The following is a 26464-nucleotide window of genomic DNA, read 5'->3' on the forward strand; positions in this document are numbered from 1 at the left end:
AAAATCCGCTTGTGCCTATTTTTGGTAGAATTGATTTTGTCCTCCATTAATAAAAATTAAATGTAATAATAATGATGAACTTAAACTTTTGCTTCTTTTCTTCCGATGAAATATATTCAAACATTGGGGGTCCGCGACAGCCGAGCGGTAGCGCCGGTTAGAAAATCGGCCCATGAGCGCCGAGGCTCAGCACCTCGACGGCAAGGGTTCGAATCCCAACCGAGACCGGACCCTCCCCTGTACGAGAGGACTGACTATCCACGTACAACAGGGAAACAAGTCTCGTAAGCCCTTAACGGGCAGGCATGACCAAGAGGTCGTTACACCAAGAAGAAGATATTCAAACTAAAAGGAAACATTCTTCAGAACTAAACACGATAACGAAGTTCTCTGCATTAATGCAAACCAACCTTAAAAACTAATAATCATTTATCTTAAACATTTCCGCATAGGAAGATTTTGAGGGGCAGTAAATTACCAAGCATTTCAGCATACTTCATCGAGCGAAATAATTAACTCACAGTTTCCATTCTTCACTGCATTCACCAGTTGGCGTGGTTGAGATTTCACACCTGGGCGTCTGAGGAAAAATCGCAAACCGCTGTTACCGACTCGCGGTGACCGATACGCCTGGCGAAAGGCAGCCACGCGTCTTCGTCCACACCGGCGGCTGCTTCTTCCGCGAGCAAAAGCAAAAGCATTCTTCACACCGGTGACGACATTAAGTACTGCCGAGCGGCTCGCGATACGGCGACCACGGTGCTGTTGCCGGTGCTGGTTACTGGGCGCAAAACAGTGACGACACAGGTTTGCGTGCTAGAGATCGGGTGTGCTTCGTAAACGTCGCAGTGGCCACTCAACGCCGCTCTGCGCGGCTCAGTACGTGTCGAGACTCCGAGCGAAAGAAACGCGCGCGCGCACGCTGCGGATCGACATAAGGCGAACTTCAAGCCGATAGGAGCGCGAGCCACAACAGCCACCATGGCCATCGATCAGAAGCTGGAGGAGCTGATGGGACTGTTGGGTAAGTAATGGCTTTCATGATCGTGACAGTGACTTTTTTGCCACCCCTCACCGAACCGTGCCACCAAAGCCGCCACGGAGGAGGTCAGTGAAAGGGCGCCCGGGATTGGCAAATGTGTTGGGATCCGGTGCTCCGGCAGGGGCAAATAAATTTGAAAGTGAAATCGTACGGCTCGGTTTTTGGGGTACGTAGGCAGCCAAACGAAAGGCGGCAGAATTAACACACACCACACATTGGGCGAGCCAATAAATTTTATAAAATGGATCAAAAACAATCCACCGTGCAGTGACTAAAAAGACGAAGTGCAAAAAAAATTTTTTTTAATTCGGACATGGACCGCATCTTTACCGTATTCAATCCTTGACCATGACGATGCACAGCTCGAAAGCTCTCAAGCGTGTAGACCCCGTTTCATGAGTGCAGCATCGAGTGCGAGTAAGTAGCGAAGGCCGTCGATTAAGTCCACGGCAAGGCAAATGATAAAATACATTTCCGTAGGGCAGGGTTTTTCTTAACCTAATGTGTATGTGGTGTGTGATTTTTTCAAAGTTCGCATAAAATTATTGAAGTGTAAAACTCACGGGGGTTCTCGTTCTTCCCGGAGCCACGATGGATAGATGTAAGAGCAAGAGCGGTAGCCGTGTGTTGTTCCACAGACACGTTGGCCAACTACGACCGATCGATTGGTCATTTGAATTTACTTGCAAACAAAAATCCCATCACCGGGGCTTTTGATTGAAAAATACCCCTTCTTCTTCTGCGAGAGAAGGAGTTGTGGCAAATTTAGAAGAAGAAAAACAAAAATATTGTCACAACAGCTACTTTACAATTTCCTCATTAGACCATTCTTGTTATAAATTCTTGAAAAAAACCATGAATTTTTCATTACTTTTTCAACGGAGCAGACGCCCGAAGTGAATACAAATTGAACATTGATTCTCAATAGTTACGCAACACAAGTTGTAGCGCGTCGTTGGATGCCATTACACTTTTAGAATGGCATGGGAAAAAAAGAACTTGCCATGATCGATACAAGAAAAATAACCTTTCATCACTTCACGTGCGTGCTTTTAATTGTTGTCTTGACTGCTTGTCCTTCAAACTTCGCCCTAGTAATACGGCCCCAGCCAGCACAATCATCGGGTAATGGTCAAACGGCCAGTGTGTGAGCGATAAGCCTATCAGTTGAAACAATTACATCCCAGCATACCGGACCGTTCGGCCGACATTGAATCATCTTCGGGTTGTGAGCGAAACAAGAATGTCAGAGTTATTATTATGTAAAGTGTGTGTACTTTTAAACGATCGGATACAACGCACTTGAGTGAAAAAAGGGGATTGAATATAACTTCCATAAATCATCGGAAAACGGTGGGCCGCAATTTCTGCTCGAGTTACCCTTATCTTGTCATCGCCTACAGCGATAACGCCCCGTACGATGAAGGCGCACCAGCGCACATTTACACGCCGTATTAACGAGATGTTGATTTTAAATTACCATAAAATTATCGTTACTCTCCGCGATTGACAGTGTTACGATCGCGGTGCGAACAAGTCTGTCAACGGAAAAACCAAACAAACGGAAGCTGAGCCACAAAAGGGGCACGGTTTGCGGTTGTAAACTGGATTCTTGAAGGTAAATATCGCTCGCCATAACTACCTCCACCCGATGCACGCACATACCCCAGGCCGGTGGTTGTTCATTTATGGTAAATCGATGTTCCTTTTTTTTTTATTCACACGATACCAGGTCATTGTCACAATGCGAAGTGGTAGTAGCAACTTAAGTCCAAATTTGTAGCCCGTCTGGACACCATCGGAGATTGTTGTATAGCCACGAAAGACGCACGTTAAACGAATAAAATCGTACAGGGAATGCCTCTTCGGGAAAGGCGTACGCGTTTCAATTAACGTAAATTTCGGCGCCAGCAGCACCATACACATGCATTGCGATGATACGGTTGAGCCGCATACGCTTCTTTTACAACCCTTGAATTTCTCAATTGATACAAATTGAGTTTTACGATAGCAAATTTTGGCGAGCGACCCTGAGAAGTATCGCCTTAGTTGCCTTGTCTGCCGATCGGAATTCACACGGCAGAGGAGCAGGAAGACACATCCCAGAAGATGAGCGTGACAAGGAGGAATAAAAGTCATGGTTACAGATGACGGATCGTAACCGATAGCCGGCGTGCTTGAACATATCGATGACGTTCTTACTACCGAGATGCTAATGGTGGATGCCAACAGGGCTGTAAACTATGTCCCATTTGATTGACTGCTCTCTATTTTGTTGCTGACTGTCTGCGGCTAGTAAGATCAAGAGCAAGATCATTAGCAAAGTTTGTTAGCAGTTTCTTTTTTTGCATCTATTGCAAATTGACATTGCTGTAGTAGATTATAACGGATGGAATATCAAACCAAGTGAGAATATATTTTGTACATAACCTTCGTTAGTACTCTACTGGCAATAGGTTGCCTTTGTAGAATATGTGTGCTAATACTGCATGTCTTTTTCTATCGTAATCTACTAACAACCTTGACAACTATGCAAGTTTGAACACATATAGTCGATGCTAAACCTGAATTTCAACGGTTTTATAGACGCGAACATGGTACGAAATACAAATGTCAATATTTGATTGATTGTTAATGGTAACCCACATACTTTGTGCGTTTCAGATACCCATATTTGGGAGCTATGGCGGTGACACAAACCCGTGAAGGGTTTCTTATAATAATGTATGTAGGTGTGTATGAATGAAAAGGAGATAAACGTAACACATCAATATGTTCGAAGATATACGCAAGGTTTAAATTGAATCATTTTAAGACATGTTTGTCAATTAAATATCAAAAATGATACCTCCGGTTACGCAATAGTGTACACAACTCCAAATGTAATTTACCGTTCACAGTTGATTGTAAAAAAAATTAATTAAAATGGGCAATTAACAGCAAAATGATATGAATGAAATTATACACTAAATTAAAAAAATATAAAAATGACTTCAAATCAACAAAAGAAACTGTTTGCGAATATTCAACAAATCTATCGATATACATTCTATAAATTTAGATTCTATAATTCTTTACAACAAAAGAAAAGTAGTTAAATACTAAACAACAGAAAAGTAGCGAAAATAAAGCTACTTTTTTGGTTTCATCAGGGATCGATGAGACTCCTGTTTTGCTGACATGCTGTTTCTTTACAGTTGGCAACAAAAGAGCTAGTTAGAGAGTAAAACATCTCTAGCATTGGTTCGATGTGAGCTAAGAGCGGAAAATCAGTAAAATGATTCGCAATTAGAGCATTGCCGTATTTATCCAATTAACCAATGAGACGCAGCATCAATTGATCGATAAAATAATCAATTTAATGTGTGTGTAACACGTACGCACAAAGTGGAAAATTGACAATAACGATTGCACTCTTCATGCAATACTCAGATATCTATACGATCGCAAACATGGGAGATGTTCTTACTTGTTAATTTTAGTATTATACAGTCAGCCAAGAGAGTATCCGTACAGCCACCAATTGCAACTTTAACTAAGCAACTCTCATTTGTACGGCCTTATACAGTGGCCACTCTTGGACAATACGTGGTCAAATCTTTAGATCAGTTTTTTGCTCAGAGAGAATATTATTGAACATCTAAAGTTGGCTGTTCAAGCATGGCTTGTCCAAGCATTTCGGCCAAGTAGACCATGTCCTACAGATGATTTTTAATGAACTTAATGTTTCCAGTTCGATTAATGGGATTGGAAGAGAAAGTCTCAACTACTGTGTTTTATAGTTGGAACAATGTTGCTCGTGTTGATGGTTGAGTTCGACGTCTAGTCATTATTGTTTGTTGTCTTTTGGGATTTTTTGTTGCCACAACAGTGTATAAAACAGAGTGCCAACTGATACTGTGCATCAAAATACAGCGATTAGCTAATTCGAAAAATGTAAATTTAATTGACGAAAAGCCTTTACAATTTTAATCCCAATCATATCATTGATGACGGCGTGGGTTCGAAACCCAACCAAGACCGGACCCTCTCCTGTACGAGAGGACTGACTATCCACGTACAACAGGGAAAGAAGTCTCGAAAGCCCTTAAAGGGCAGGCATAGAGGTCGTTACGCCAAGAAGAAGAAGAAGAAGAAGAAGGAGAATAAGAAGATCATTGATCATATAGACATTCCGTATGCCATGTTTGAGAACTCTAAGTATGGAGTTCCTTATAACTTTTCGAGCAATCATTCTTCTATCGTGATAGAGTAACTACGAGGGATGACTCTTTGCAGGGTTTAACCTAGTTGTACTCTCTTTAATCCAACACAGTATAAGGTCCTGAGATATGGCTTGAGATTTAGGATGAGAGCATAGGATTTCTTAATAACAAAAGGAACTACAAGTAACTTTTTCAAAATGTTAAGACACATTGGATAGAATAGTAGTATATCTACAATAGGTCGTTTAAATTTTTGTCCTAGGTCAGGTATTCGTTGAGACAACCACTCAAAATTGGTGACTTTACGGATAATTTCTTGTCCGAGTGTACAGTTTTGAAATAACGAAAACTAATTCATTTCACTTACCCTCTTACAGGTGACTTTGGCCGGTACCAAGCGTTCCAGTTCGTTCTGCATCTGTTGGCCGCAGTAACAGCCGGCCTGCATATGCTCTCTCTAGTGACGGTGGCCGCCGTCCCTGAGCATCGTTGTTTCGTGGAGGCATTGGACTCGGCGAACGCAACGGCAAATGGCACGATCATACCGACCTTTGCCCAATTGCTGGAGTACATCCCTAAGAACGCAGATGGTGAACTGGATTCCTGCTTGATGTACGACCCACTGCAGTCTGACAACCACTCGACGATCGCTTGCAGTTCGTATGTTTACAACAACACTTACTACCAGTCATCGAGGGCGATCGAGTGGAACCTGGTGTGCGACAAACGCTGGATGGGTGCGCTCGGCCAGACGATCTACATGCTGGGCGTGTTCACTGGTGCCGTCTGGTTGGGAGGATTGGCCGATAAGGTTGGCCGCAAGAAGGTGTTCTGTTGGTCCGCACTGATGCAGTTAGTTCTCGGGGTAGCCGTTGCCTTCACCCCGGAGTACTTTTCGTTCCTGGCGCTGCGCTATTTGTACGGTATCTTCGGTAGCGCTGGTAGCTACATCACGGGTTTCGTGCTTACGATGGAACTGGTGGGACCGAGCAAGCGAACACCCTGTGGCATTTCCTTCCAGGGTGCGTTCGCAGGCGGCATCATGCTCGTGGCCGCCTGGGGGGCACTCATTCCCAACCGAATGATCCTGCAGGTGGTGTATGGTCTGCACGGTCTGTTGCTGGTGGCACACTGGTGGATTATGGACGAGTCGCCACGTTGGCTGTGGATGCAGGGACGCAAACGTGAGGCAGTCAATATCGTCGATCGGGCAGTGCGAATGAATGGTCGAGGTTTGAACGTCGATAAGGAATACTACCTGGCTGACGCCAAAACAGTTAATGTGGAGGAATCGAGCTCGAACTCGGCCGGCCTGGCAGACCTCTTCAAGACACCTAACCTTCGCAAGATGACCCTGAATGTGTGCCTCTGCTGGTTCGCCAACTCCATCACTTACTACGGACTTTCGTTGAGTGCCGGCAAGCTAAGTGGCAACCCGTTCCTGATCCTGTTCCTCATGGGCCTGGTGGAGTTCCCGAGCTACATCTCGATCAGCTATCTGCTCGACCGGCTCGGCCGTCGATCGATAACAAGCTCTCTGATGATTGTCGGTGGTATCTGTTGCATCGTGGCCGCCTATCTCACTCGCGGCAGCACCGAGTCGACCTCAATCGTTATGTTCGGCAAGCTGTTCATTGCCGGTTCGTTTGCTGTAATCTACAATTATTCGGCCGAACTGTTCCCGACAGTCGTACGTAACTCGGCCATGGGTCTTGGGTCTATGTGCGCTCGTTTGGCCGGTGCCATGACACCCATGATCACCCTCCTCGACTCGTTCGATCCGAAGATACCGGCCGTGATTTTCGGTGTGATTTCGCTGATATCCGGCACCTGGGTATTGTTCCTGCCGGAAACGATGGGCAAAGCGATGCCACAGAGCTTACTGGACGGTGAAAACTTTGGCCGGGGTGATACGGCTTTTTCGAGCTGTATGGGTCGCAACAAGACACACACGGAAGATTTCCCTCCACCGCAGCAGATGGTTCCACTGAGAAAGGGCGATAGCAGTCGGTAGGTCGGACGGTTCGTTTGGCATCGGTGTTAAAGTTAATTGCAGTTTGACTAGTTTCTTAAGCAAAAAATAAAACAGATGTAGTTCTACGGTGACCTTTGCCGGAGGTTCTCAAAACACGAATTACAATGATTTTCATTTACGCGGTTAAACACTACTATCACACTCTAGCAAACAATTTTGAGCTGCAAAAGTAAGAAACGAATATTAGACCGAAAACATGAATTCTATATCATTGGAAAAAGAAATACAAAGCCTATAAAGTAATGCTTGTGCGTAAACAATTTAATCCGGGTTTACTTGGTCAACACTGCTATTTTTTTTTTGCAAGGTTACTTTTCACTGTTCACATTAATTCAATTGAAATGGATACCTTCAAAGCATGCTTCGATTCTCGAACTTTCTTTTACACTCCATTTAAATAGAGAATGCATGATTGGTAGGTTTTTCCCATGTTTTGGCCAATCAATTGAAAACATTTGTTTAGGCTTTGATATGGTAATCACTATGACATCTGTCAAAATCGTAAATCATAACCGTAAAAACCTGTTCGCCATTCGACAGGTGGCCAACAGTGTGAAAGCAGTGCTCTAATTTGTTATCATTGAATGTGCTTAAAACATATTGTTAGCTAATGTACGCTACAGCGTCAATTACGTTAAGATAATTGAACAAGTTTATTGCTGCAGTTGATATTATCTTCAGAGATAGTAATCAAACAATCAAACTACGTCATCGATATTTTCACTGTCGTAAAGATCAAGGTAAAAATTGTGGCCTGATAAGGTTAAGCTTGTTTTTGTTATACCACATATGGTTTGGATTTATGAAGAATTCTTAGCTTCAGCATGAAGGAAATCGAACAGCTACTACAAGCGATGGTAATTTCTAAAGCCGGAACTCCAATGACGGTTGCACAACTTAACAGAGACTTCAAGGCTTACGAAGGTGAAGAGATACCATTTCGACGCTACGGATTTCAGCAGCTTGATGAGATGCTACGCTCAATGTCGGGTGTTCTGCAGGTTCAGTCCCCTTGAAAACCCTTGAAAAAAAAGTTTGAATTGTAATCACATCCCCATTTCCCGCAGCTCAACGGGCAGGGTTCTGCAGCAACTGTTTTACCCCTGGTGACGCAGAAAACACAGCATATAAAAGCAATGATTGATAAACAGAAAAATAGCGGAAACAATCGCAAACCACATCAATTGCGTTCTTCGCAACGCCAAGGAACTGGATGTGTAAGAAATCGTAATACAAACGATGATCAGAATCCGTGCTTTAACTATGAGTCGGTTGTGAAACCTCATCATACAATAGGTGAAGTGAAGAAATTAGTTAAGGCTATCGTATTTTCTAACGCTAGTACAATGACGGTTACACAATTGAATAATTTCTTCAAACAACATGAAGGTGTAAATATACCTTCTTCTTCTTCTTCTTTTATGCGAGTCGGGGTATATCCTCCTACGTTAAGTCGAACGTTAGTTCCCTTACTCGTACTCAGAGGCATACCGACTCTGACACGAGCTCCTATGCAGGGGCTCGTGCTGTAGGACCGACTGTGACAGCCATATGTCCACCAGCCATCGACGAGAGGGGTGGTTCCTCTCGTTTGTCAGTTCACAGGCCTCGTGGTGTCGAGTGTCAGCTTGACAGGCTCGGCCACCGTGAGCTGTGTGACAGCTGGGTTTATCTGACGTAGGGCTAGGTTTGTTTTGGATTTGGTAAATGGAAATCCCCCACCGGACTATCCCCTAGTCCCGTGGGTGATTCTCTTGCTTTGGTTTGGGTGTTTGGTTTGTTGTTGGTTTTGGTTTTGGTGTTAAATGGTTACTTTGGTTGTTATAGTTAGTTGTCCCCGTATGGTATTAGTTTCTTTTTTTTTTTTTTTTTTTTTCCACCCCCCTCATATCCCACGCCCCTCCCTCGTCCGCGCTGGTCTCCCTTGGGGATTGAGGCGAGGGGCATGGTTGTTATTAGTACTGGAGGGTTGCTACTATGTTGTTAGGGGGCTGTATTTTTTTTTTTTTTTTTTTTTTTTAGAATTCGATTTTGTTGTCTCTGGCAAATTTGATTATGGTTTTTATGTATTTCCCATCCTTGTCTTTCCATCTTTTTTTGAAGTTGGTCAGGGAAATGTTCTCTGCTCTCTGGTATTTTTTGCATCTGAAGATTTTGTGGGATGCTGTCTCTGGTACTTTGCATTTCTCGCATTCCCCCTCCTCGGTTATTTTCATGATGCTGAGCCAGTAATTGGCCAGGTCATGTCCTGCCAGGATTCGGTTTGCGGATCTGATTTCGGTTGCGGTGAGTGGTATGTTCTGGTGCCAAGGTGTTGCTTCGAAATCGGGCTGGTAAGCCTCGAATTTTCTCCCCTTTTTCTTGCACGCGTCCTTGTACCAGATTTTTGTTTCTTGTATCATCTGTTGTTTGGCAGTGTGGATGATGTCCTCCAGTCTGAGGTTATTGGTGATTTGTTTGGTTCCTCTGGATCCTTTTTTCGCTAGTTCATCCGCCTTTTCATTGCCCGGTATCCCCAGATGTCCAGGGATCCATCTTATTTCGGCGTTTATATTTTGGCATTTTTTTAGTATATTGTGGATGGTTTGGTCTAGGTGAGTTTCTGTTTGGCCTTTGTCTATGATTCTGCAGGCTGCTTGGCTGTCTGTGTATAGTATTGGGTTTCGTATTTGGTTCTGTTCGGCTATTTCTAGGGCTTTTTCAATTGCACTTAGCTCTATTGACGTGATGGGTGTGTGGTTTGTGAGTCTATAGCTGCTCGCAATATATCTGTTGGGTTGGCGGGCATTTGTTATGTATATGCCAATACCACTCCCCTCTTGCGACAGACTGCCATCTGTGTAGATTAGTGGGTTCGTTCGTTTGGTTTGATTTATTTCCTGTGTGAAGATCGTTTTCATTAGGCGTTGTTCGTTGGGGTTTTTTTTGTTAAGCTGTTCCTCTAGGCTGTGTCGTATTTTGGTCTGCTTGTTTAGGTCGTTCAGGACGGTATTGTTCATTTTGTTGAACAGCTCCAGGTTTGCTTCGTATGTTTTTTGCATGAATGTTTTTGATCTTGGTTTTCGGTTCTCGGTTCGGAGCGTTTCTAGTTGTGTTCTGTTTGTTGGGGAGTACATTATGGATTTTGCTATCTCTTTTGTGGTTATGTATTTCTTCCTGATGTGGTATGGTACCTCTGCGTTGATGGCATAGAGGGTGTTAATTGGTGTTGTCCTTGTGCATCCTGAGATTTTCCTCAGTGATTGTGAGGCTATTGTGTTCATGGATTTGAGGGGGGTTTGTGTGGCATTGCTTAGGTACGACGTTCCGTATTCTAGTGTGCTGCGGATTAGTGTTCTGTGTACTGCGATTAGTTTCTTGGGGTTCATTTTGCTCTTGAAATGGCTAATCCTTTTGATGATGTTTAGTCTGTTTCTTGCGTTATTTTTTAGTGTTTCTATCTGTTTTCGGAACGTTAGCTTTTTGTCGATCCATGCTCCCAAGTATTTGTATGTGTTTACTTGTTCTATGGGTTCGTTGGCTATGTGGATCCGGATTGTGTTTGCGTTTAGAGTTTTGCTGAAGATCATTGTTTTTGTTTTGCTTGTATTGATTGGAAGGCTTAGTTTCTTTGCTGTTTTGGTGAACCTGTTTAGTGCCTCTTGCATTTTCTGTTTTAGATTTTCCTGGGAGTTGGTTGATATTATTATGACAAAATCGTCTGCGTATTGTATAATTTCCGGGGTTTGGTATCTGTCGTGAAAGTCTTGGGTGTATATGTTGAAGAGTGTTGGCGATAATACGTCTCCTTGAGGGAGGCCGTCAGACACCAATCTGCTCACTATCTTGTTATCGGTTGTGATCTGGACTGTTCTGTTTTTTAGGAATCCTGCTATCCATCGGGTGATGTCCGGAGTTATGTTATTTTGTTCTAATTTTTGGATAAGTTGTTTTGTTTTAACATTGTTGTATGCATTTGTTAGATCTACGAATATGATTCCTGTGTGGCGGTGTATGTTGTTATTGCTTTTTATATGATTTACTAAGAAGTTTATGCAGTGGTTGGTGGTCATTTTTTGTCGGAAGCCAAACGAGGAGTCCGGGATGGTTTTGTTTCTTGCTAGTTGTTCGTTGAGTTTGTGTAGTACTGCGGTATTCATTATTTTTGTTATGGTGGGGAGGAGCGCTATTGGGCGGTAATTGTTTATGTCGAGGTGGTCTCTGTTTGGTTTTGGTATCGCTATTATTGTTATTTTTTTGAATGATTTTTTCAGTTTTCCTGTTCGCCACATTTGGTTTGCTTCTTCGATGATTTTTTCTGTTGTTGTTTCATTTAGGTTTTTTAGTATTTCGTAGGAAACTTGGTCGTGCCCTGGGGCCGTGTTTTTCTTTTTGTTAATGATGTGTTTCCACGTGGTTGTGTTTATTAGGTCTTCCGTGGGGAGACCTGGGTACATATAGTTTAGCCCTTTTCTGTTTTTTGGAAAGTTCTTTTTCAGGAATTCTTGTGCTGCTTGTTTGTTGCTTTTGATTAAGTTTTCGTTGTGTATCGTTGTGTTTTTGCCCTCTAGGTTGCCGATTAATCTCCATAGTTCTTTGGTGTTGGTTTGGCTGTCTATTTGGGCTAGTGTTTCTTCGTATTTAAGTGACTTGTATTCATTTTTTGTTCTTCTGAATTTCGCTATTGTTCTGTTTTTTTCTAGTTTGTTTTGGGTTGTGTTGTTCTGGTTGAATTTCTTTTGTGCGTTGTTTTTTTCGTGCCATGCTTTCTCTGTATGTCTGTTCCACCAGATTTTTGGTTTTTTGTGTTGAATATGCTTGTTTTGCTTAATAAGTTTTTGTATAGTTTTGCTTATGTTTTTGATGTTCTGTTCGTTTCCGGTTTGCATTTGGTTTATCTCTTTGAATAGTTTTGTTTTGTTGATGTACGTTTTTTGTGTAGTGGGGATTTTCGCCTCTATGGTTGTGAATATTGTTTTGTGGTTTGTTGCCCCTATATGGATGTCGGATACTAGACGCGTGCTCTTTTCTATCATGTCTTCCGATATGATAGTGAGATCTATTGCGGTTCCGTTTTTATTTGGGTCTGACGGGACGAAGGTGGTTTCGTTATTGTGTAGTAGGGTTAAATTTGTCTCGCCGATCTCGTCGGCGAGGAATTTTCCTTTCGTATCGTCCCATGCATTCCCCCATAATGAGTGATGGCAGTTTAAGTCAGCTGTGATGATGGTACTTGTGGATTGGTCTAACTTTGTGAATAGGGTGTTTATATTTTGTTTAAAGGTGGTAGTTGGTGTGGTTGGTGATGCGTATGCTGCAATTATTTTGATTTTGGGTTGTTTTAGGGTGATTTCTGTTGTTTGTATGTGGTTGTTGTTTATGGGTTCGTTGGATGTTTCGTATTTAATATTTTTTTTTATGTATATGGCTGTGCCTCCATAGCCGTCGTGCCTGTTTGTCTTAACTAGGTGATAGTTTGGTATATTTGTGTTTTGTGGTTTCTCGTCGCTCAGCCACGTCTCCATGATGCAGGCCGCCGTGATGTCCTTGGCCACCATGATTCTTTGTAACTCGTCCTTGTTTTTGTTTAGGCTGTTTATGTTTGTTTGGAGGATGGTGATTTTGTTGTTCCCCTTTGTCCCCATCCTTTGTAGGATATTAAAGAGTGTTGTTTGTTTGTGTGTTTGTAAATGTGTTTTTATTGTACTTATATATATATATATATATATATATATATATATATCTATATATATATATATATATATGTGTGTGTGTGTGTGTGTGTGTGTGTGTGTGTGTGTGTGTGTGTGTGTGTGTGTGTGTGCGGGGTTTTTTATAATCTTTCGCCGCTCGAGTCTCTACTGTTCGGCCGACTGTTTCTTCTCTTGAATTCTGTCTCTTTTCCCCTTTTTGTGTTTTCCTCACTGTTTGTCGGGAATGGTCTTATTACTTTTTGCCTTGTGCTTTCGCATTTTTGGTCGACCGACCTCATCTCAGTGTCCTGATGGAGTTCGGAGGCTACACTCCCTCGGATGTTCTCCATCCGGACGTTGGCTGATATCGGTAGTGTGAGTTTTATTTTTTGTTTCGGTTTTTGAACTGGTGGGATGTGGGTGGTTTCCTTTGTTACATCTGCGAACGATTTGCTTTGGGCGCACGACTTCCCGACGTGCACTTTCTTACCGCAGTACCTACACTCCGGCTCTTGGCCGAGGTACTTCACTTTTATTTTGCAGTCCTTTTTGATCACTAATGTTTGGGGGATTTGTTTTTTGATCACCATCTGGGCCACGTATTCCCCCGTTTTGATAGGGAACAAGTACTGTTTGCCCCACATTAGGGCTTTCATTTCTTTGATATCTCCGTATTGGCTAAATATTTTCCTAAGCTCCTCCTCCGTCACCTCGTCTGGGGCGTCGCTGATCTTTACCTCGACCGCCCCATCTGCCAACGAAACTGGTATTAGATAGGATGTTCCTTCTATCGTAAGCGTGGTTCCCTGCCCTGCTTTAACGGCTCGGTTCGCGATCTCGAGGCTCTTCACTTTTACATAAATTACCGGCTCGAGGCGACAGCACTGTAACATTAAGACCTCTTCCTGCCCCAGCCCTAGCTGGTTGGCCACCATTTCGTGCACCATTTGAAATGGTGGCTTCGGGACATTCGCAAGGTTTAGTTTAATTGTGTTAGTGCGGATGCTCATTTTGTCGGCACGTGGAGATTGAGTTTAAGGAATTTAATTATTGGTTTAGTAGTGTTTGAGGGTGTTATTGTGTGTTATGTGGGTGTGTTACTTCTATTGATGTTGTTGTTGTTTTGTTGTTTGGGTTTTCGTGTGGTTTTTTGTGGTTTGTTTGGTTTGGTTTGTGGGTGTGTTTTCACGTGTTTCAGCGTCTAGTCACTCTGGGTGTAAATTGACAACTGGTAAATATACCATATCGAGAATTCGGATTTCAGCACCTTGGTGCAATGCTACGATCATTATCGGATGTTGTGCAGGTGAATGCTATGAAGCTATACATTAGCAACTGTTTTGATAGAATGTTTTTCATCTATTAATTTCCAGCTCAATGGGCAGGGTCCTTCCGCCTGGGTACTTCCAGTAAGAGCACAGTGCAATTCACAAAATACTAGGGAAAGTGTTGGAAAAATGTCTTCAAACAGTCCAAATCGGCAAAATCAGACTTCAACATCTTTTAAAGAACCACCTCGAACTGGGAGTGGAGACGATAAACTGAGGTGCTCTTCCTATTCTAGCTACACAATTGATGAGCTAAAGAATAGGATTCGAGCGCTCTTGATATCACAAGCAGGCGGTGCAATGTCGGTTACTCAATTGAACAAACATTTTAAACTCCTTAATGGCGAAGAGGTACCGTATCGTCGTTTCGGTTTCCAGCAGCTCGATGAAATGTTGCGGTCGATGCCGGATATTGTACAGGTAAGTTATTATTCTGCAAAGTACTTTCTATTTCACTCTAAATCAGCTACTTTTCTTACATCCATCTAGCTCAATGGCCATGGTCCTTCGGCATGTGTATTACCTGCTAACGTGCAACAAATATTGCCCGTTGGAAAATCGCGCAGGAAGCAAAACAGTAACAATTCTTTTGACAAAACACGAACCTCATATGATGCGAATTGTGGACCCGATAATTCATTTAATCGGCCAGCAAATAATTATTATTCGATGCCTTTTCGAAATTTGGGTGCGCCTAGCGCGGGTGGGAATGCTTATCCTACAGCCTATGAACAATTCGTCATGGATGCTATTGCCAATTATGCACAAAGATATTGGTATTAAACTATGCTGCATTCAAGCAAAGTGTTGTTTATGAAATAGTAGACATTAAAAACGATTGCACTTGAGCATACTGGATCTCGTGCATATCTCGTCGAACGATTTGTAAGACACACCAACGGAGATATTACTTCATGGTTTGAAATGAGAAACGGAATTATAAGGCAAAGTTAAATGTTGATAAAGCTAATATTTATTTATTTTATCGTTGGCGCACCACGAAGAAAATCTCCAACCACCTGTCTTGTTAGTCGTAGAGGTCAATGATGTCTTCCACGCTTGATATTGTCCCGGTAATCAAAAGATATAATCCAAACGCCCCCATAAGAAAGTTCTTCACCAACCGCCACTTCATCCAGCCAAAGTCCGAAGGCCATCGGTACACGGTGTCGACTATTATAGGAAACCAGAGAGCCAAGATGGGATTAAAGATGGCTCCGATAATTCCAACGAACGTTCCGATATCTGGAATGCCACACGCAATCCCGACGATCGCTGCCAAATACAAGAACCTAACGAGTGACTGCACGACCATGTGCCACTGTGGTTGAACCCGTCGGTGCAACTTTCGCCATATGATTTCTTGTGGGACGTAGAAAAATATACCAATCGAGAAGAGAATGGCGACAGCCGACAGGACTTGGATGATTAACGCCAAGCTGGTAAGTAAGGAAACATAAATTAGGTTGTTAAACTGTTGCTAATATACCCGTGGTTTTACTTTTCTTCGGTAGGAAAGTTCAGCGTGATAGAGCCTTGGATTGCATCGCCGTATCGAAGGTATCCCATCAGCCCAAGAAAGCTGTATAAGAATCCCAAGCAAATATTGTTGATGTTGACGATACCCGGGCAGCCGAGGTAATGCTGAGGATTTTTCATCTGATTAGAGACGGGGAATATCAACGAAGTTGCGTCAAATGCAAAGTATGCAGCTCTGTGGAAATACCAATGTCTTGTAAGTACATTTATTTTAATGCATCCAATTACACGCTTTAACTCACCCGAGGAATTTTGTCAATGAACTAAATGTTGGAAATAGATCCCGATCGTCGGTGGAAAGAGGTTCTCTAAAGATGTAATACAAAGAAATCACGACGTTGGCAAAGATCAGCGTCGTCGCGATGGCTGAGAATGGCACAAGATATTTCACTTCCCTAACTTGCGTAATCACAATCGCTGGTATCGCGGCCAATAAAATATAGATTCGGACGTCCCATTCAAGATCGGTACGACTGTTGATAACGTCGTGTAGTGTTGAGCCGACGAACACCATATAAATCATAGGCGCAAACGAAATCATGAGGTAGTAATCGGTAAATGTCCTGAATCAGTAAAAAAAACATACATTTTTAATACCGTGAGATTTTTGTTTCGAGCAATACAAGAAGCCGATGCAAGCATGTACTCACTTTAATATTTTACCCAACGGTCTTGTCTTGACTGGACCAAGGGCAATTGCACGATCAACCGTCTGGGCAAAGGTCAGCATAGGGACACGATCTCTTTTGCAGATTTTATATGCGGTACCGACCTGCAGTATTGCAATCGTCACAATAAAATGTTAGTATTTCACATTAAGACTCACTAACACAGTTTGAATTGAAATAGACTACTCACTAGTAGATGCACACAATGTGAATAAAGTAGTCCTAGTAAGAACGTCCCAATAACTCCAAAAATAAGTCCTCCATTCCGTATGGCGTATGGCATCGATAGGATCCCAACGCCCATGGCTCCTTTCATCACGTGTATAAACGTTCCAATTGTGCTGTAATTCAAAGATTGAATGTTTCGTTTGATTGCACGATCATAAATAAAAATAAACAGTATATTTCGTTTGACGCTCACGAGTTCGGTTTGGCGACGGTACGATGTTGGTATGGATCGTAGTCCTCTTCAGGTGCATATTTGATTTGGCCATCCGCACCAGCAGAGCTGACCTCGGTCAACGTTTCCGTCGATGTCATGTCGCTCAAGAAGTCACGCTATTAACAAGGACTGTCTTCGTTGGATCACAGACACTGAATGAGGAACTGCTCTTTGGCTTACCGACATAATTCCGGTTTTTTTCTAGGGCAGTATAACTCTCTATCAAACCGTAGATAGCTGTTTGTCAGATACCGCAATTGTCTCGAGATACTACAATATTTCGGAGATAAGACAAGGGTAAAGTGAAAATTAATTCGCTATTGGACAATACATTTGATGTCATAAACGTTAACCGATTGTCTAAGGTCATGTTGGTAGTTGTGAGCTTAAAACATATTATGGAATGATGGATGCGTAAGAGCACTTGATTAGAGTTATAAACTTTATCTTTTTTCGTCATGCACGTCTCGGAGTGTTCGTGATGGTGTATGGTTCAAGCTGTTAGATGTACAATACAAATTACATGTCAGTTAATTTGTGTGATTTAAAACATTGTCGTAGCGTCTGTACGCTAAATTGAGGCGCACATCCTCGAGAAACATTGTTTCGCATCGGCTGCATACATTATGGCGAAAATGCTCGTGTGACTCGTGAGCCAGTTCAAATATACCGTATTTTAGCGTGTTTAACGACCACTTTTTAGTTAAAAAATTATCAAAGTTAGATCAAGGGGGTCGTTACACACGCCTAATATCTTCTCGATTCTAGCTTTATGGAGTAGCTGAAATTTATGAAGATAGTGATGACGAGAATGATAGTGCAAGAACGATTCAAGTTTGTTTGTATTGCAATGAAATACAATATGTCGAGCTGTCATTTGAGTTTCGCATAGATCACAGTTTCCTTCCTCCATTATTTTCATTTTGTTGAGCCAAAAGTTGCTATATTCATGGCCTGCTAATAGCCTATTTAGTACTCTAATCTCGCTTGCTTTTAGGGATGTGTTCTGGTGGCACATTTTCTTTTCTAGTACTTTTTGAAATATTTTAAAATTTTGGCCCTTTGTTTGGCATGTCATTCGTTTGCTTCATTCCACATTTTCTTGCTCATTATCGCTAGCATGTCCTTCAGGCTAATATTATTAACAATCTATGGTTTGTTGAATATTTTTTTTCTGCTCCTGCCCTATCATCTGCTTTTCATTTCCGGGGATACCCACATGACTGGGAATGCACTGAATCGTCGCCTCTAAGTATATGCAGTTGTCAATTATTCTATTCAGTATTTCGTCTATGTTGAGTTCCTTGCTAGCGTGTTCAATGGCCCAGCATGCTACCATACTGTCCGTATATATTATTGGGTATTTCCAACCTTCCAGAACCGCTAATTCTAGGGCTTTGTCAATCGCGGTAAGTTCTACCGATCCCATCGGGGTCTTGTTTTTTTAGTTTGTATGAGAATTCTTTATGTTCTAGTTTCATTTTAACACTACCATCGGTGTACATGGATATGGCTGCGGGGTTTTCATTTATCATTTCCATTCAGGGCTGCAGGATAGCTTGCTTATTTGCTTCTGTTTTCTCAACTACTAGATCAGGTACTTGTTTTTTTATTTTAGTATCACAGCCTTATTATCATTGACGCATTTCTGATTTAGGTTTTCTAGTAGTTGTTTGTTTTTCAAGAAGGCTTTTTCTAGGGCTGTCATTTTTCCCTTCCTATATTTATCATACTTATCTATCTTATTGGAGTTGTTTTTGTGCACCCAGTGGCTCTGCGACTGATTTATCGTAATGGTTAGAGGGTTCACTACCTTTTTGTTAGCATTTAGGCTCATAGTAAGTCCTTATTCCACGTTTCATCTTATTGATGCCCTATGAATCTGAATGGCCTTTTCTGGACTTAGACGATTGTTCTGGTTACATAATGCTTTCATTACATTCATTCTTTCCATCGCCCTTGATCTTTGGTTTCTTACACGGTTGTGGAATTTCAGTTTATGGTCTATCAATATTCCTAAGAATTTATGTTCTTTAGCTTGTTGAATTTGGTCTGTCCCTATCTTAAACTTATTATCACATTCATGGATTTCTCTAACCAGTCAATGTCCTCTTGGAGTTTTATCTCTAATTCCTTAAGATCTTTGGACGAATCTATCACAGCGAAATCATCTGCATATTGAATGAGTTTGATTTTCTTAGAATTTATGTCGTGACATGCACCTGTGTACAGGTTGAAAAGAGTAGGGGATAATACATCCCCCTGTTTAAGCCTATTTGATACCTTTCGTCTAATTGTTCCCTGGATTATACCCAACTCTATCCACCTGTTTATGAGACATTCTTCTATCCATCTGATATCCTCAGGGGATATGAGATAGGACTCTAAAAGATTTAAGAGTTGCTTTGTATTTACACTGTTGTACGTACTTTTAATGTCTATAAAAATCACTCCAGTGTGCCTCTTTTTCCTGTTATTCTCCGTAACAATGATGGTTAATAAGTTAATGGCCGTTGTTGGGGCTTTATGTTTCCGAAAGCCAAAAGTTGTGTACAGTAAGATATGTGCTTTCTCAATGTGGTAGGTAATTTGGTCTAATACTGCAGAGTTTGCAATTTTTGTTGATGTAGGGAGAAGCGAAATTGGGCGGTATGCTTCCACCTTGGTTGGGTCTTTACCAGGTTTTTTAATCGCTACTACAGTTATCGTTTTAAGGTTTTTTGTCAGTTTGCCTTTCGGTACATGTCATTTATCTCGTCTATGATTTGTTGTGAGCTTTCTTCGTTTAGGCTTCTCAGTATAGCGTATGAGATTTTATCCTTGGCTGGTGCCGTGTTCTTCTTTGCTCCCAAAAATCTTCTCCATTTTTCTTTATCTAATATCTCTATATCTTCACAAACTTGGTTGCGCCATACTTTTCCTAAGTTTTTCTTCGTTTTGAAGTTATCATTCAAATTTTTTTTTGCTTTCGATATGTCATTGTTTATAGCGTTTTCCGCTACCTCTATTGTTTGGCACCCCTTGCACCTCGCTATCATTCTCCACAGTTGTGTGGTAGATGTTTGTGTATTAAACCTTTTTCGAGCCCATCTAAATCTCTGCGACTGTCCTCTAAACAACCGCCACGGTACTTTTTTCTCTGTGCGAATTCTTTGGATTTCGCATTCATCTTTGTACACTGGGCAATTTTTGTCCAGCGTATGGTGTTCCCCTGCACATGATACACATTTCGTTTGCGTGCACTGATTAGCGTGACCTAATTCTACGCAGTTTCCGCATTTTTTTTCGCCTCTACACCATTTTCTCGTGTGGCCGAGTCCCGTGCAGTTCAAACAACGCATCGGCCTTGGCACATATAATTCGACTTTCAGTGGGTACCATCCGAAATCGACCTTTCTTGGAATTTTTGCTGCCTTGAAAGTAAGGATGGCCAGCTTTGAGTTTATGAGTCCACCATCTTTGTCCTTTCTTTTTATGATTGTGACCTCTGTCACATTCTGGTCCTTTAGTCCCTTTAGTATTTCTTGTTCTGTCAGTGTTAGTATATCGTATGATCTTATCATGCCCTTCACTACGTTAAGAGTAGGGTGATCCGACACTTTTACACTCATAGCGCCACTGCCATGCTGTACTCTGGTGAGTTTTTTAAAGTTTAGGGCCTGTTTTACGGACTTAACCTTGATGAGTAATTTTTCATCTCTTAATCGTCTAGCTTCTAACGGTTTGTCCCCTAGTACACTTTCAAACGATTTTTGCACCAGAAACGGGTTCAATTTGTCGCAACTTTCCCCTGCCTCGGTTGCTTCCATCAAAAGGAATTGTTCATCTCCGTAGCTTGTGCTGGCACTATACAGGTTCACATGTTGTTTTGAAGCTTTCTTCCTTTTGGCACTCCCTGCTTCGGCCAGTAGTCCGAAAGGGTTTTTTGCCAAGAGCTCTCCTCCATGGTCAAATATCCCCATCTTGCCCTCCGGCTCCCTCAAATAATTTTCTTTTACTATCACTCTTTGAAATTTTTTTTCTCTCCTTCTTTTTCTCACTCTCCTTTAGTTAATATTTAACGATCTCTGTTTTTGGAATCTCAACCGATTCGCTTTTCAAAAAAAGATCGCTCTCTACCGCATCTGACTTGCTCCTGCCCCTCTTATCTCGATGGTGAATGTTTTTTGTCCCTTTTTTACAACTGGGAAGGGTCCTTCGCACGGAGGAGTAAGTGATGGCTTTACGCTGTCGACTCGCACAAATACGTGTGTACACGATTCTAACGCTGGCTGGATGTAGGCTTGTACTTTGCTGTTTTGCTAGAGGATTGTTTTGGCTGTAGCTTTCTCATCACGGCTCTTAGGTTTGATACGTACTCGGGATCGACGTTCGGCGGTTCGCTTGGGTTGTGATCGCAAAATTGGCCTGGTAACACGGTACCGTATGTGAGTGCAGCTGCGGTTGCTTTTATATCCTCTTTCAAAGAAGATCGCATTCCCAAAAGTACTATCGGTAGGGCCTCGGTCCAACACTTTTTGTTTGCGCAAGTTAGTGCTACTTTTAGTTGTCGATAGACACGTTCTATCTGGCCGTTCGTTTGTGGCTGATATGGAGAGGTTCGAATGAGATTTATTCCTAATCTTGTCGAAAGCGAGCGAAATAAATCAGATTTGAATTGGCTGCCTTGGTCGGTTGTTGCCTTTTCGGGTACACTAAATCTCGTGATCCAATTTGCGATGAAAGCTTTCGCGACGGGTTCCGCGGTGATGTTATGCAGTGGTACGGCTTCTGGCCAACGTGTGAAACGATCTATCATCGTGAGACAATAGATGTATCCTTCCGACGAAGGAAGCGGGCCAAACAGGTCGATGTGCACGTGCCAGAATCTTTGTTCTGGTGTCGTAATTCGGGCTATTGGAGAATTGTTGTGCCTGGTGATTTTGTTTTTTGGCTTGTAATGCAAGTTGTTATGTATTCCTTGCAATCTATCCTAATTGCCGGCCAAACAAAGCGTTGCGCGATCATGTGTGTCGTGGTTCGAATACCGGGGGAAATGCTGTGTAATTTGGTCATTATTCTTTTTCGTAAACCGGGTGCTGCGTCGGGTTGGCTCGTTCCGGGCGTTGTTTAAAAGCTGTGGTTAGTGGTTTGTGATCGGTTAAGACTGCAAATTCGCGAGCTTCATAAACGGCGTACCGTTCGCGATCATAAGTGCTTGCTTTTTTCATGCTCGGGGGCAGTTTTTTTGAAAAGATTGCGAGAGGCTCCGGACCTTTTTCAGTGTGTTGGTTAAGTGCTGCTCCTACAGCTTCGTTAGATGCATCAACGTAGAGAGCTAACTTTGCTTTCGGTGACGGGTGTGCGAGGAGTGTGGCATTTGACAAATCTGTCTTGCATTTTTCGAATGCAAAGCTGGTTGCTTCCGTCCAGATCAAAGGTGTTTTGTCTTTTCGTTTGTTTCCCTTGATCATGCTTTTTAGTATCTGGTGATTTTCTGCTGCGTGTGGGATGAATCTTCGATAAAAGTTTATCGCTCCCAGGAATCTTTTAAGTTGCATTGCCACTGTTGGTTTCACGTGTTCTTGGATAGCCTTGACCTTGCTTTGTTTTGAACGTACGCCTTCTGGTGTTATTAAGTGTCCAAGGAACTCTACGGCGGGTTGTCCTATCTGGCACTTAGCGAAATTTATTACTAATCCTTTCGCTCGTAACAGCGCGAAAACTGTGCTTAGATGGTCTTGGTGTTCTTCTATGCTTTCTGAAGCGATGCATAGATCATCGACGTACGGAAAAACAAAGGGTAGGTCACCTAGTGTCGAGTGAAAATGTCGCTGGAGTGTTTGTCCTGCATTTCGCAAACCGAAGGTCATGAATTTAAATTCGAACAAGCCAAACGGAGTGGTTATGGCTGTTTTTTGTATGTCTTCGCTTGCGACTGGGATTTGATGGTACGCTCTTTGCAGGTCAATACACGAGAATATTTGTTTGTTGTGTAGGATTTTGGACACGTATTGAATGTGGGGAACAGGGTAACGGTCGGGTGTGGTTACCGCGTTCAAGCTCCTGTCCGCACGGACTCCACTTGCCGTCGGCTTTCTTTGCCATGTGTAACGGGACTCTTTGAAGGTTGGCAAATCCCTTTTTTAACTAAGAATGAAAATTCTTCTTTTGCCGCTTTTAATCTTTGTGGAGATAATCTGCGCGGTCGTGTAAAAATGGGTGGGCCTTTAGTGATTATATAGTGCGTGACGTTTGTGTGAGACAATGTGCGTCTTTAAGAATGGTTATGTCCTTGTATTCTAGCATTAATCTAGCGAACGGACCGTCGGTATCGTACACTACACCGGACAGGTGTAGTTGCGTTGTGTTATGAATCAGCCTGCTCCTTTTAACGTCTACGCGCAGGTCGTGGTGCTTGAGAAAATCTGCTCCAATAATTGGAGACCTGACGTCTGCTATCGTGAAACACCATGAAAATGGTCTTCGCATGCCTATATCTATTTTAATCGTTTTTTTAGCATATGTATTTGTTGGAGGCTGGAGCAGTGTACCGCCAGGTATAAATGCATGCCGATCATACGTCATCAGCGAGATGACGCGAGCTGGAGACAGCGTGGTCGTTCGGCCCTTTTGACCAGCGACACTCAAGGCGAACGCACGTACCTCTCCGCAGCCACCACTACCATAAGTATAAGCTAACGTTAATTATAATAAAGTACACCCACATAGAAGCACAACATTTTGGCGACGAGGATGGACGAAGAGTTTAAAAAACTTTTCGCGGAATCGCTATACAAACTCCGCTAACTGAGTGGTTCCATTAGACAGTACGATTGAGCGAAACGAGCACGTAAGCGAGATGCACAATTTCAACAATTTCTACCTTGAGCTTAGATAGCAATAGCACCGTTGAACGAGCGAAGCGAGCGTGAAAGTGAGATGCACAATTCCTACGCTCCGGTTTTCCCACGCACTTTACAGTTTCCCCAGGCGCTATACTTTTGCTAAGGATACTATGGATGCAGGATGGTAGGGGAAATTTTTCTTGCGCTGAACGAGTTTTTGATAATCGATGGTTACTTTGCCGAAATAAAACAAAGCAAAGCGTGAACGTGCTACACAGTTTCATTCAAACTTTGCAGTACGAAGTAAATGAAACATTTTCGAGATTTTAGTGACAATTCTTTCGAAAATAAAAACGGGCCGTATTACCGGGCCATGTAAACGGGTCCTGTAAACGGGCCGTGTTACCAGGGCATGTAAAAGGGACCTGTCAACGGGCCGGCTTACCGGGGCCTGTAAACTGAGTCCTGTAGCTGGGCCCTGTCACCCGGCCCTATAAACGGGTCCTGTTACCGGGCCGTGTAAACGGGCACTGTAACCGGGCCATGTAAATTGGCCGTGTTACCGGGCCCTGTAACCGGGACCAGTCAACGGGTCCTGTAAACGGGGCCTGTAAACGGGCCCTGTAACCGGGACCTGTAAACGGGCCGTGTAACCGGGCCGTTTTACCTAGTCGCTATACAAACTCCAGTAACTGAGTGGTTCCATTAGATAGTACGATTGAGCGAAGTGAGCACGTAAGCGAGATGCAGACAATTTCAACAATTTCTACCTTGAGCTTAGATAGCAATAGCACCGTTGAACGAGCGAAGCGAGCGTGAAAGTGAGATGCACAATTCCTACGCTCCGGTTTTCCCACGCACTTTACGGTTTCCCCACTTGCTGTGATTTTGCTAAGGATACTATGGATGCAGGATGGTAGGGGAAATTTTTCTTGCGCTGAACGAGTTTTTGGTAGTCGATGGTTACTTTGCCGAAATAAAACAAAGCAAAACGTGAACGTGCTACACAGTTTCATTCAAACTTTGCAGTACGAAGTAAATGAAACATTTTCGAGATTTTAGTGACAATTTTTTCGAAAATAAAAACGGGCCGTATTTTCGGGCCATGTACACGGGTCCTGTAAACGGGCCGTGTTACTAGGGCATGTAAAAGGGACCTGTCAACGGGCCGGCTTACCGGGGCCTGTAAACTGAGTCCTGTAGCTGGGCCCTGTCACCCGGCCCTATAAACGGGTCCTGTTACCGGGCCGTGTAAACGGGCCCTGTAACCGGGACCTGTCAACGGGCCCTGTAACCGGGACCTGTAAACGGGCACTGTAACCGGGTCCTGTAACTGGGTCCTGTAACTGGGCCGTGTAACCGGGCCGTTTTACCTAGTCGCCTCTCAAATTACTGTTACACCATGCCATGAGCTTAGATAGCAATAGCATTGAAAGCGAGCGAAGGGAGGGGGAAAGTGAGATGCAGACAATTTCTACAATTTCTACCTTGAGCTTAGATAGCAATAGCACAGTTGAACGAGCGAAGCGAGCACGCAAGAGAGATGCACAATTTCTACAATTTCTACCTTGAGCTTAGATAGCAATAGCAAAGGTGAACGAGCGAAGCGAGCACGTAAGCGAGATGCACAATTTCGACGTTCCGGTTTTCCCACGCACTTTGCTGCTGTAGCTAAGGATACTAAGGATGCACGATGGAAGGGAAAATTTTTCTTGCGTTCTGATTGGTTGCGCGGTTTGATGAACGTTGAATGAATTTTTGGTAATCGATGGTTACATTGATTATCGATGGTTACTTTGCCGAAAAATAAAGCAAAGCGGAAGACTGCTATACAGTTTCATTCAAAAGTTTGAAATAGTTACGAAATGAAACGTTTTCGTGATTTAGGGACAATTTCGAATCGAACATTGCATTTAATCTTGGGAAAGGTGGTTCTTCAACGTGATGAAAACAACCAACGCAAAATAAAACTACATCCATAAGGTTGGGCCCAGTAAACGGGCCTTTTACCGGGCCCTGCAAACGGGCCGTATTACCGGGCCACGTAAGCGGGTCCTGTTAACGGGTCGTGACACCGGGCCATGTAAACGGGTCCTGTAAACGGGTCCTGTAAACGGGTCCTGTAAACGGGTCCTGTAAATGGGCAATGTTACCGGGCTCTGTAAGCGGGCCGTGTTACCGCCGTTTACCGGGTCATGTAAACGGGTCCTGTAAATTGTTCGTGTTACCGGGCCCTGTAACCGGGACCAGTCAACGGGCCGTGTTACCGGGCCCTGTAAACAGGCCGTGTTACCGGGCCCTGTGACCGGGTCCAGTCAACGGGTCCTATAAACGGGTCCTGTAAACGGGCCCTGTAAACGTGCACTGTAACCTGGCCCTGTTAACGGGCCGTGTTACCGGGCCCTGTAAACGGGCCGTGTTACCGGGACCTGTCAACGGGTCCTCGAACCGGGACCTGTAACTGGGCCGTGTAACCGGGCCGTTTTACCTAGTTTATCTCCAAATTCTCCACAACGGATAAAACATCGACAACGGATACGCGTATTGAAACGTTGCTAAGGTCCATGACCGACTTCAATCCTACGCAGGACAAAAGCTACACTTTCGATATGTGGTACAGTCGATACGAGGACATATTCACAGTGGACGCTGCAAATCTCGATAACGCTGCAAAAACACGGTTATTACTGCGAAAACTGGGTAATG

General features: G+C 43.1%; 3 protein-coding genes across 5 annotated transcripts; 2 read left to right on the forward strand and 1 right to left on the reverse strand.

Annotated features, from left to right (window-relative positions):
- Window positions 1–981: 981 nt before the first annotated feature.
- Window positions 982–7373, forward strand: LOC131259838 (organic cation transporter protein). The gene is made up of 2 exons (XM_058261435.1): window positions 982–1024; window positions 5625–7373. Exons 1-2 carry the CDS (start codon window positions 982–984, stop codon window positions 7259–7261), a joined length of 1680 nt encoding a protein of 559 aa, XP_058117418.1. The 3' UTR covers window positions 7262–7373.
- Window positions 7374–7832: 459 nt separating this feature from the next.
- On the forward strand, window positions 7833–16706 carry LOC131259844 (uncharacterized). 3 transcript variants are annotated; one of them, XM_058261450.1, is made up of 8 exons: window positions 7833–8022; window positions 8100–8283; window positions 8350–8683; window positions 14196–14260; window positions 14328–14702; window positions 14749–15724; window positions 15797–16017; window positions 16102–16706. In XM_058261450.1, the coding sequence occupies exons 2-6, from the start codon at window positions 8107–8109 to the stop codon at window positions 15097–15099; spliced, it is 1302 nt and encodes a 433-aa protein (XP_058117433.1). In that variant the 5' UTR covers window positions 7833–8022; window positions 8100–8106; the 3' UTR covers window positions 15100–15724; window positions 15797–16017; window positions 16102–16706. The 3 variants fall into 3 exon arrangements, with proteins under 3 accessions (XP_058117433.1, XP_058117432.1, XP_058117434.1); XM_058261449.1 differs by having other exon boundaries at window positions 15797–16121; XM_058261451.1 differs by having other exon boundaries at window positions 14772–15724; window positions 15797–16121.
- On the reverse strand, window positions 15310–17029 carry LOC131265312 (proton-coupled amino acid transporter-like protein CG1139). Its single transcript, XM_058267576.1, has 6 exons — window positions 16911–17029; window positions 16680–16830; window positions 16472–16593; window positions 16064–16384; window positions 15784–15996; window positions 15310–15721 (listed from the first exon to the last, which is right to left on the reverse strand). The coding sequence occupies exons 1-6, from the start codon at window positions 17027–17029 to the stop codon at window positions 15310–15312; spliced, it is 1338 nt and encodes a 445-aa protein (XP_058123559.1).
- Window positions 17030–26464: the final 9435 nt, after the last annotated feature.

Source organism: Anopheles coustani, chromosome 3, assembly GCF_943734705.1.
Source record: "Anopheles coustani chromosome 3, idAnoCousDA_361_x.2, whole genome shotgun sequence".
NCBI lineage: Eukaryota > Metazoa > Arthropoda > Insecta > Diptera > Culicidae > Anopheles > Anopheles coustani.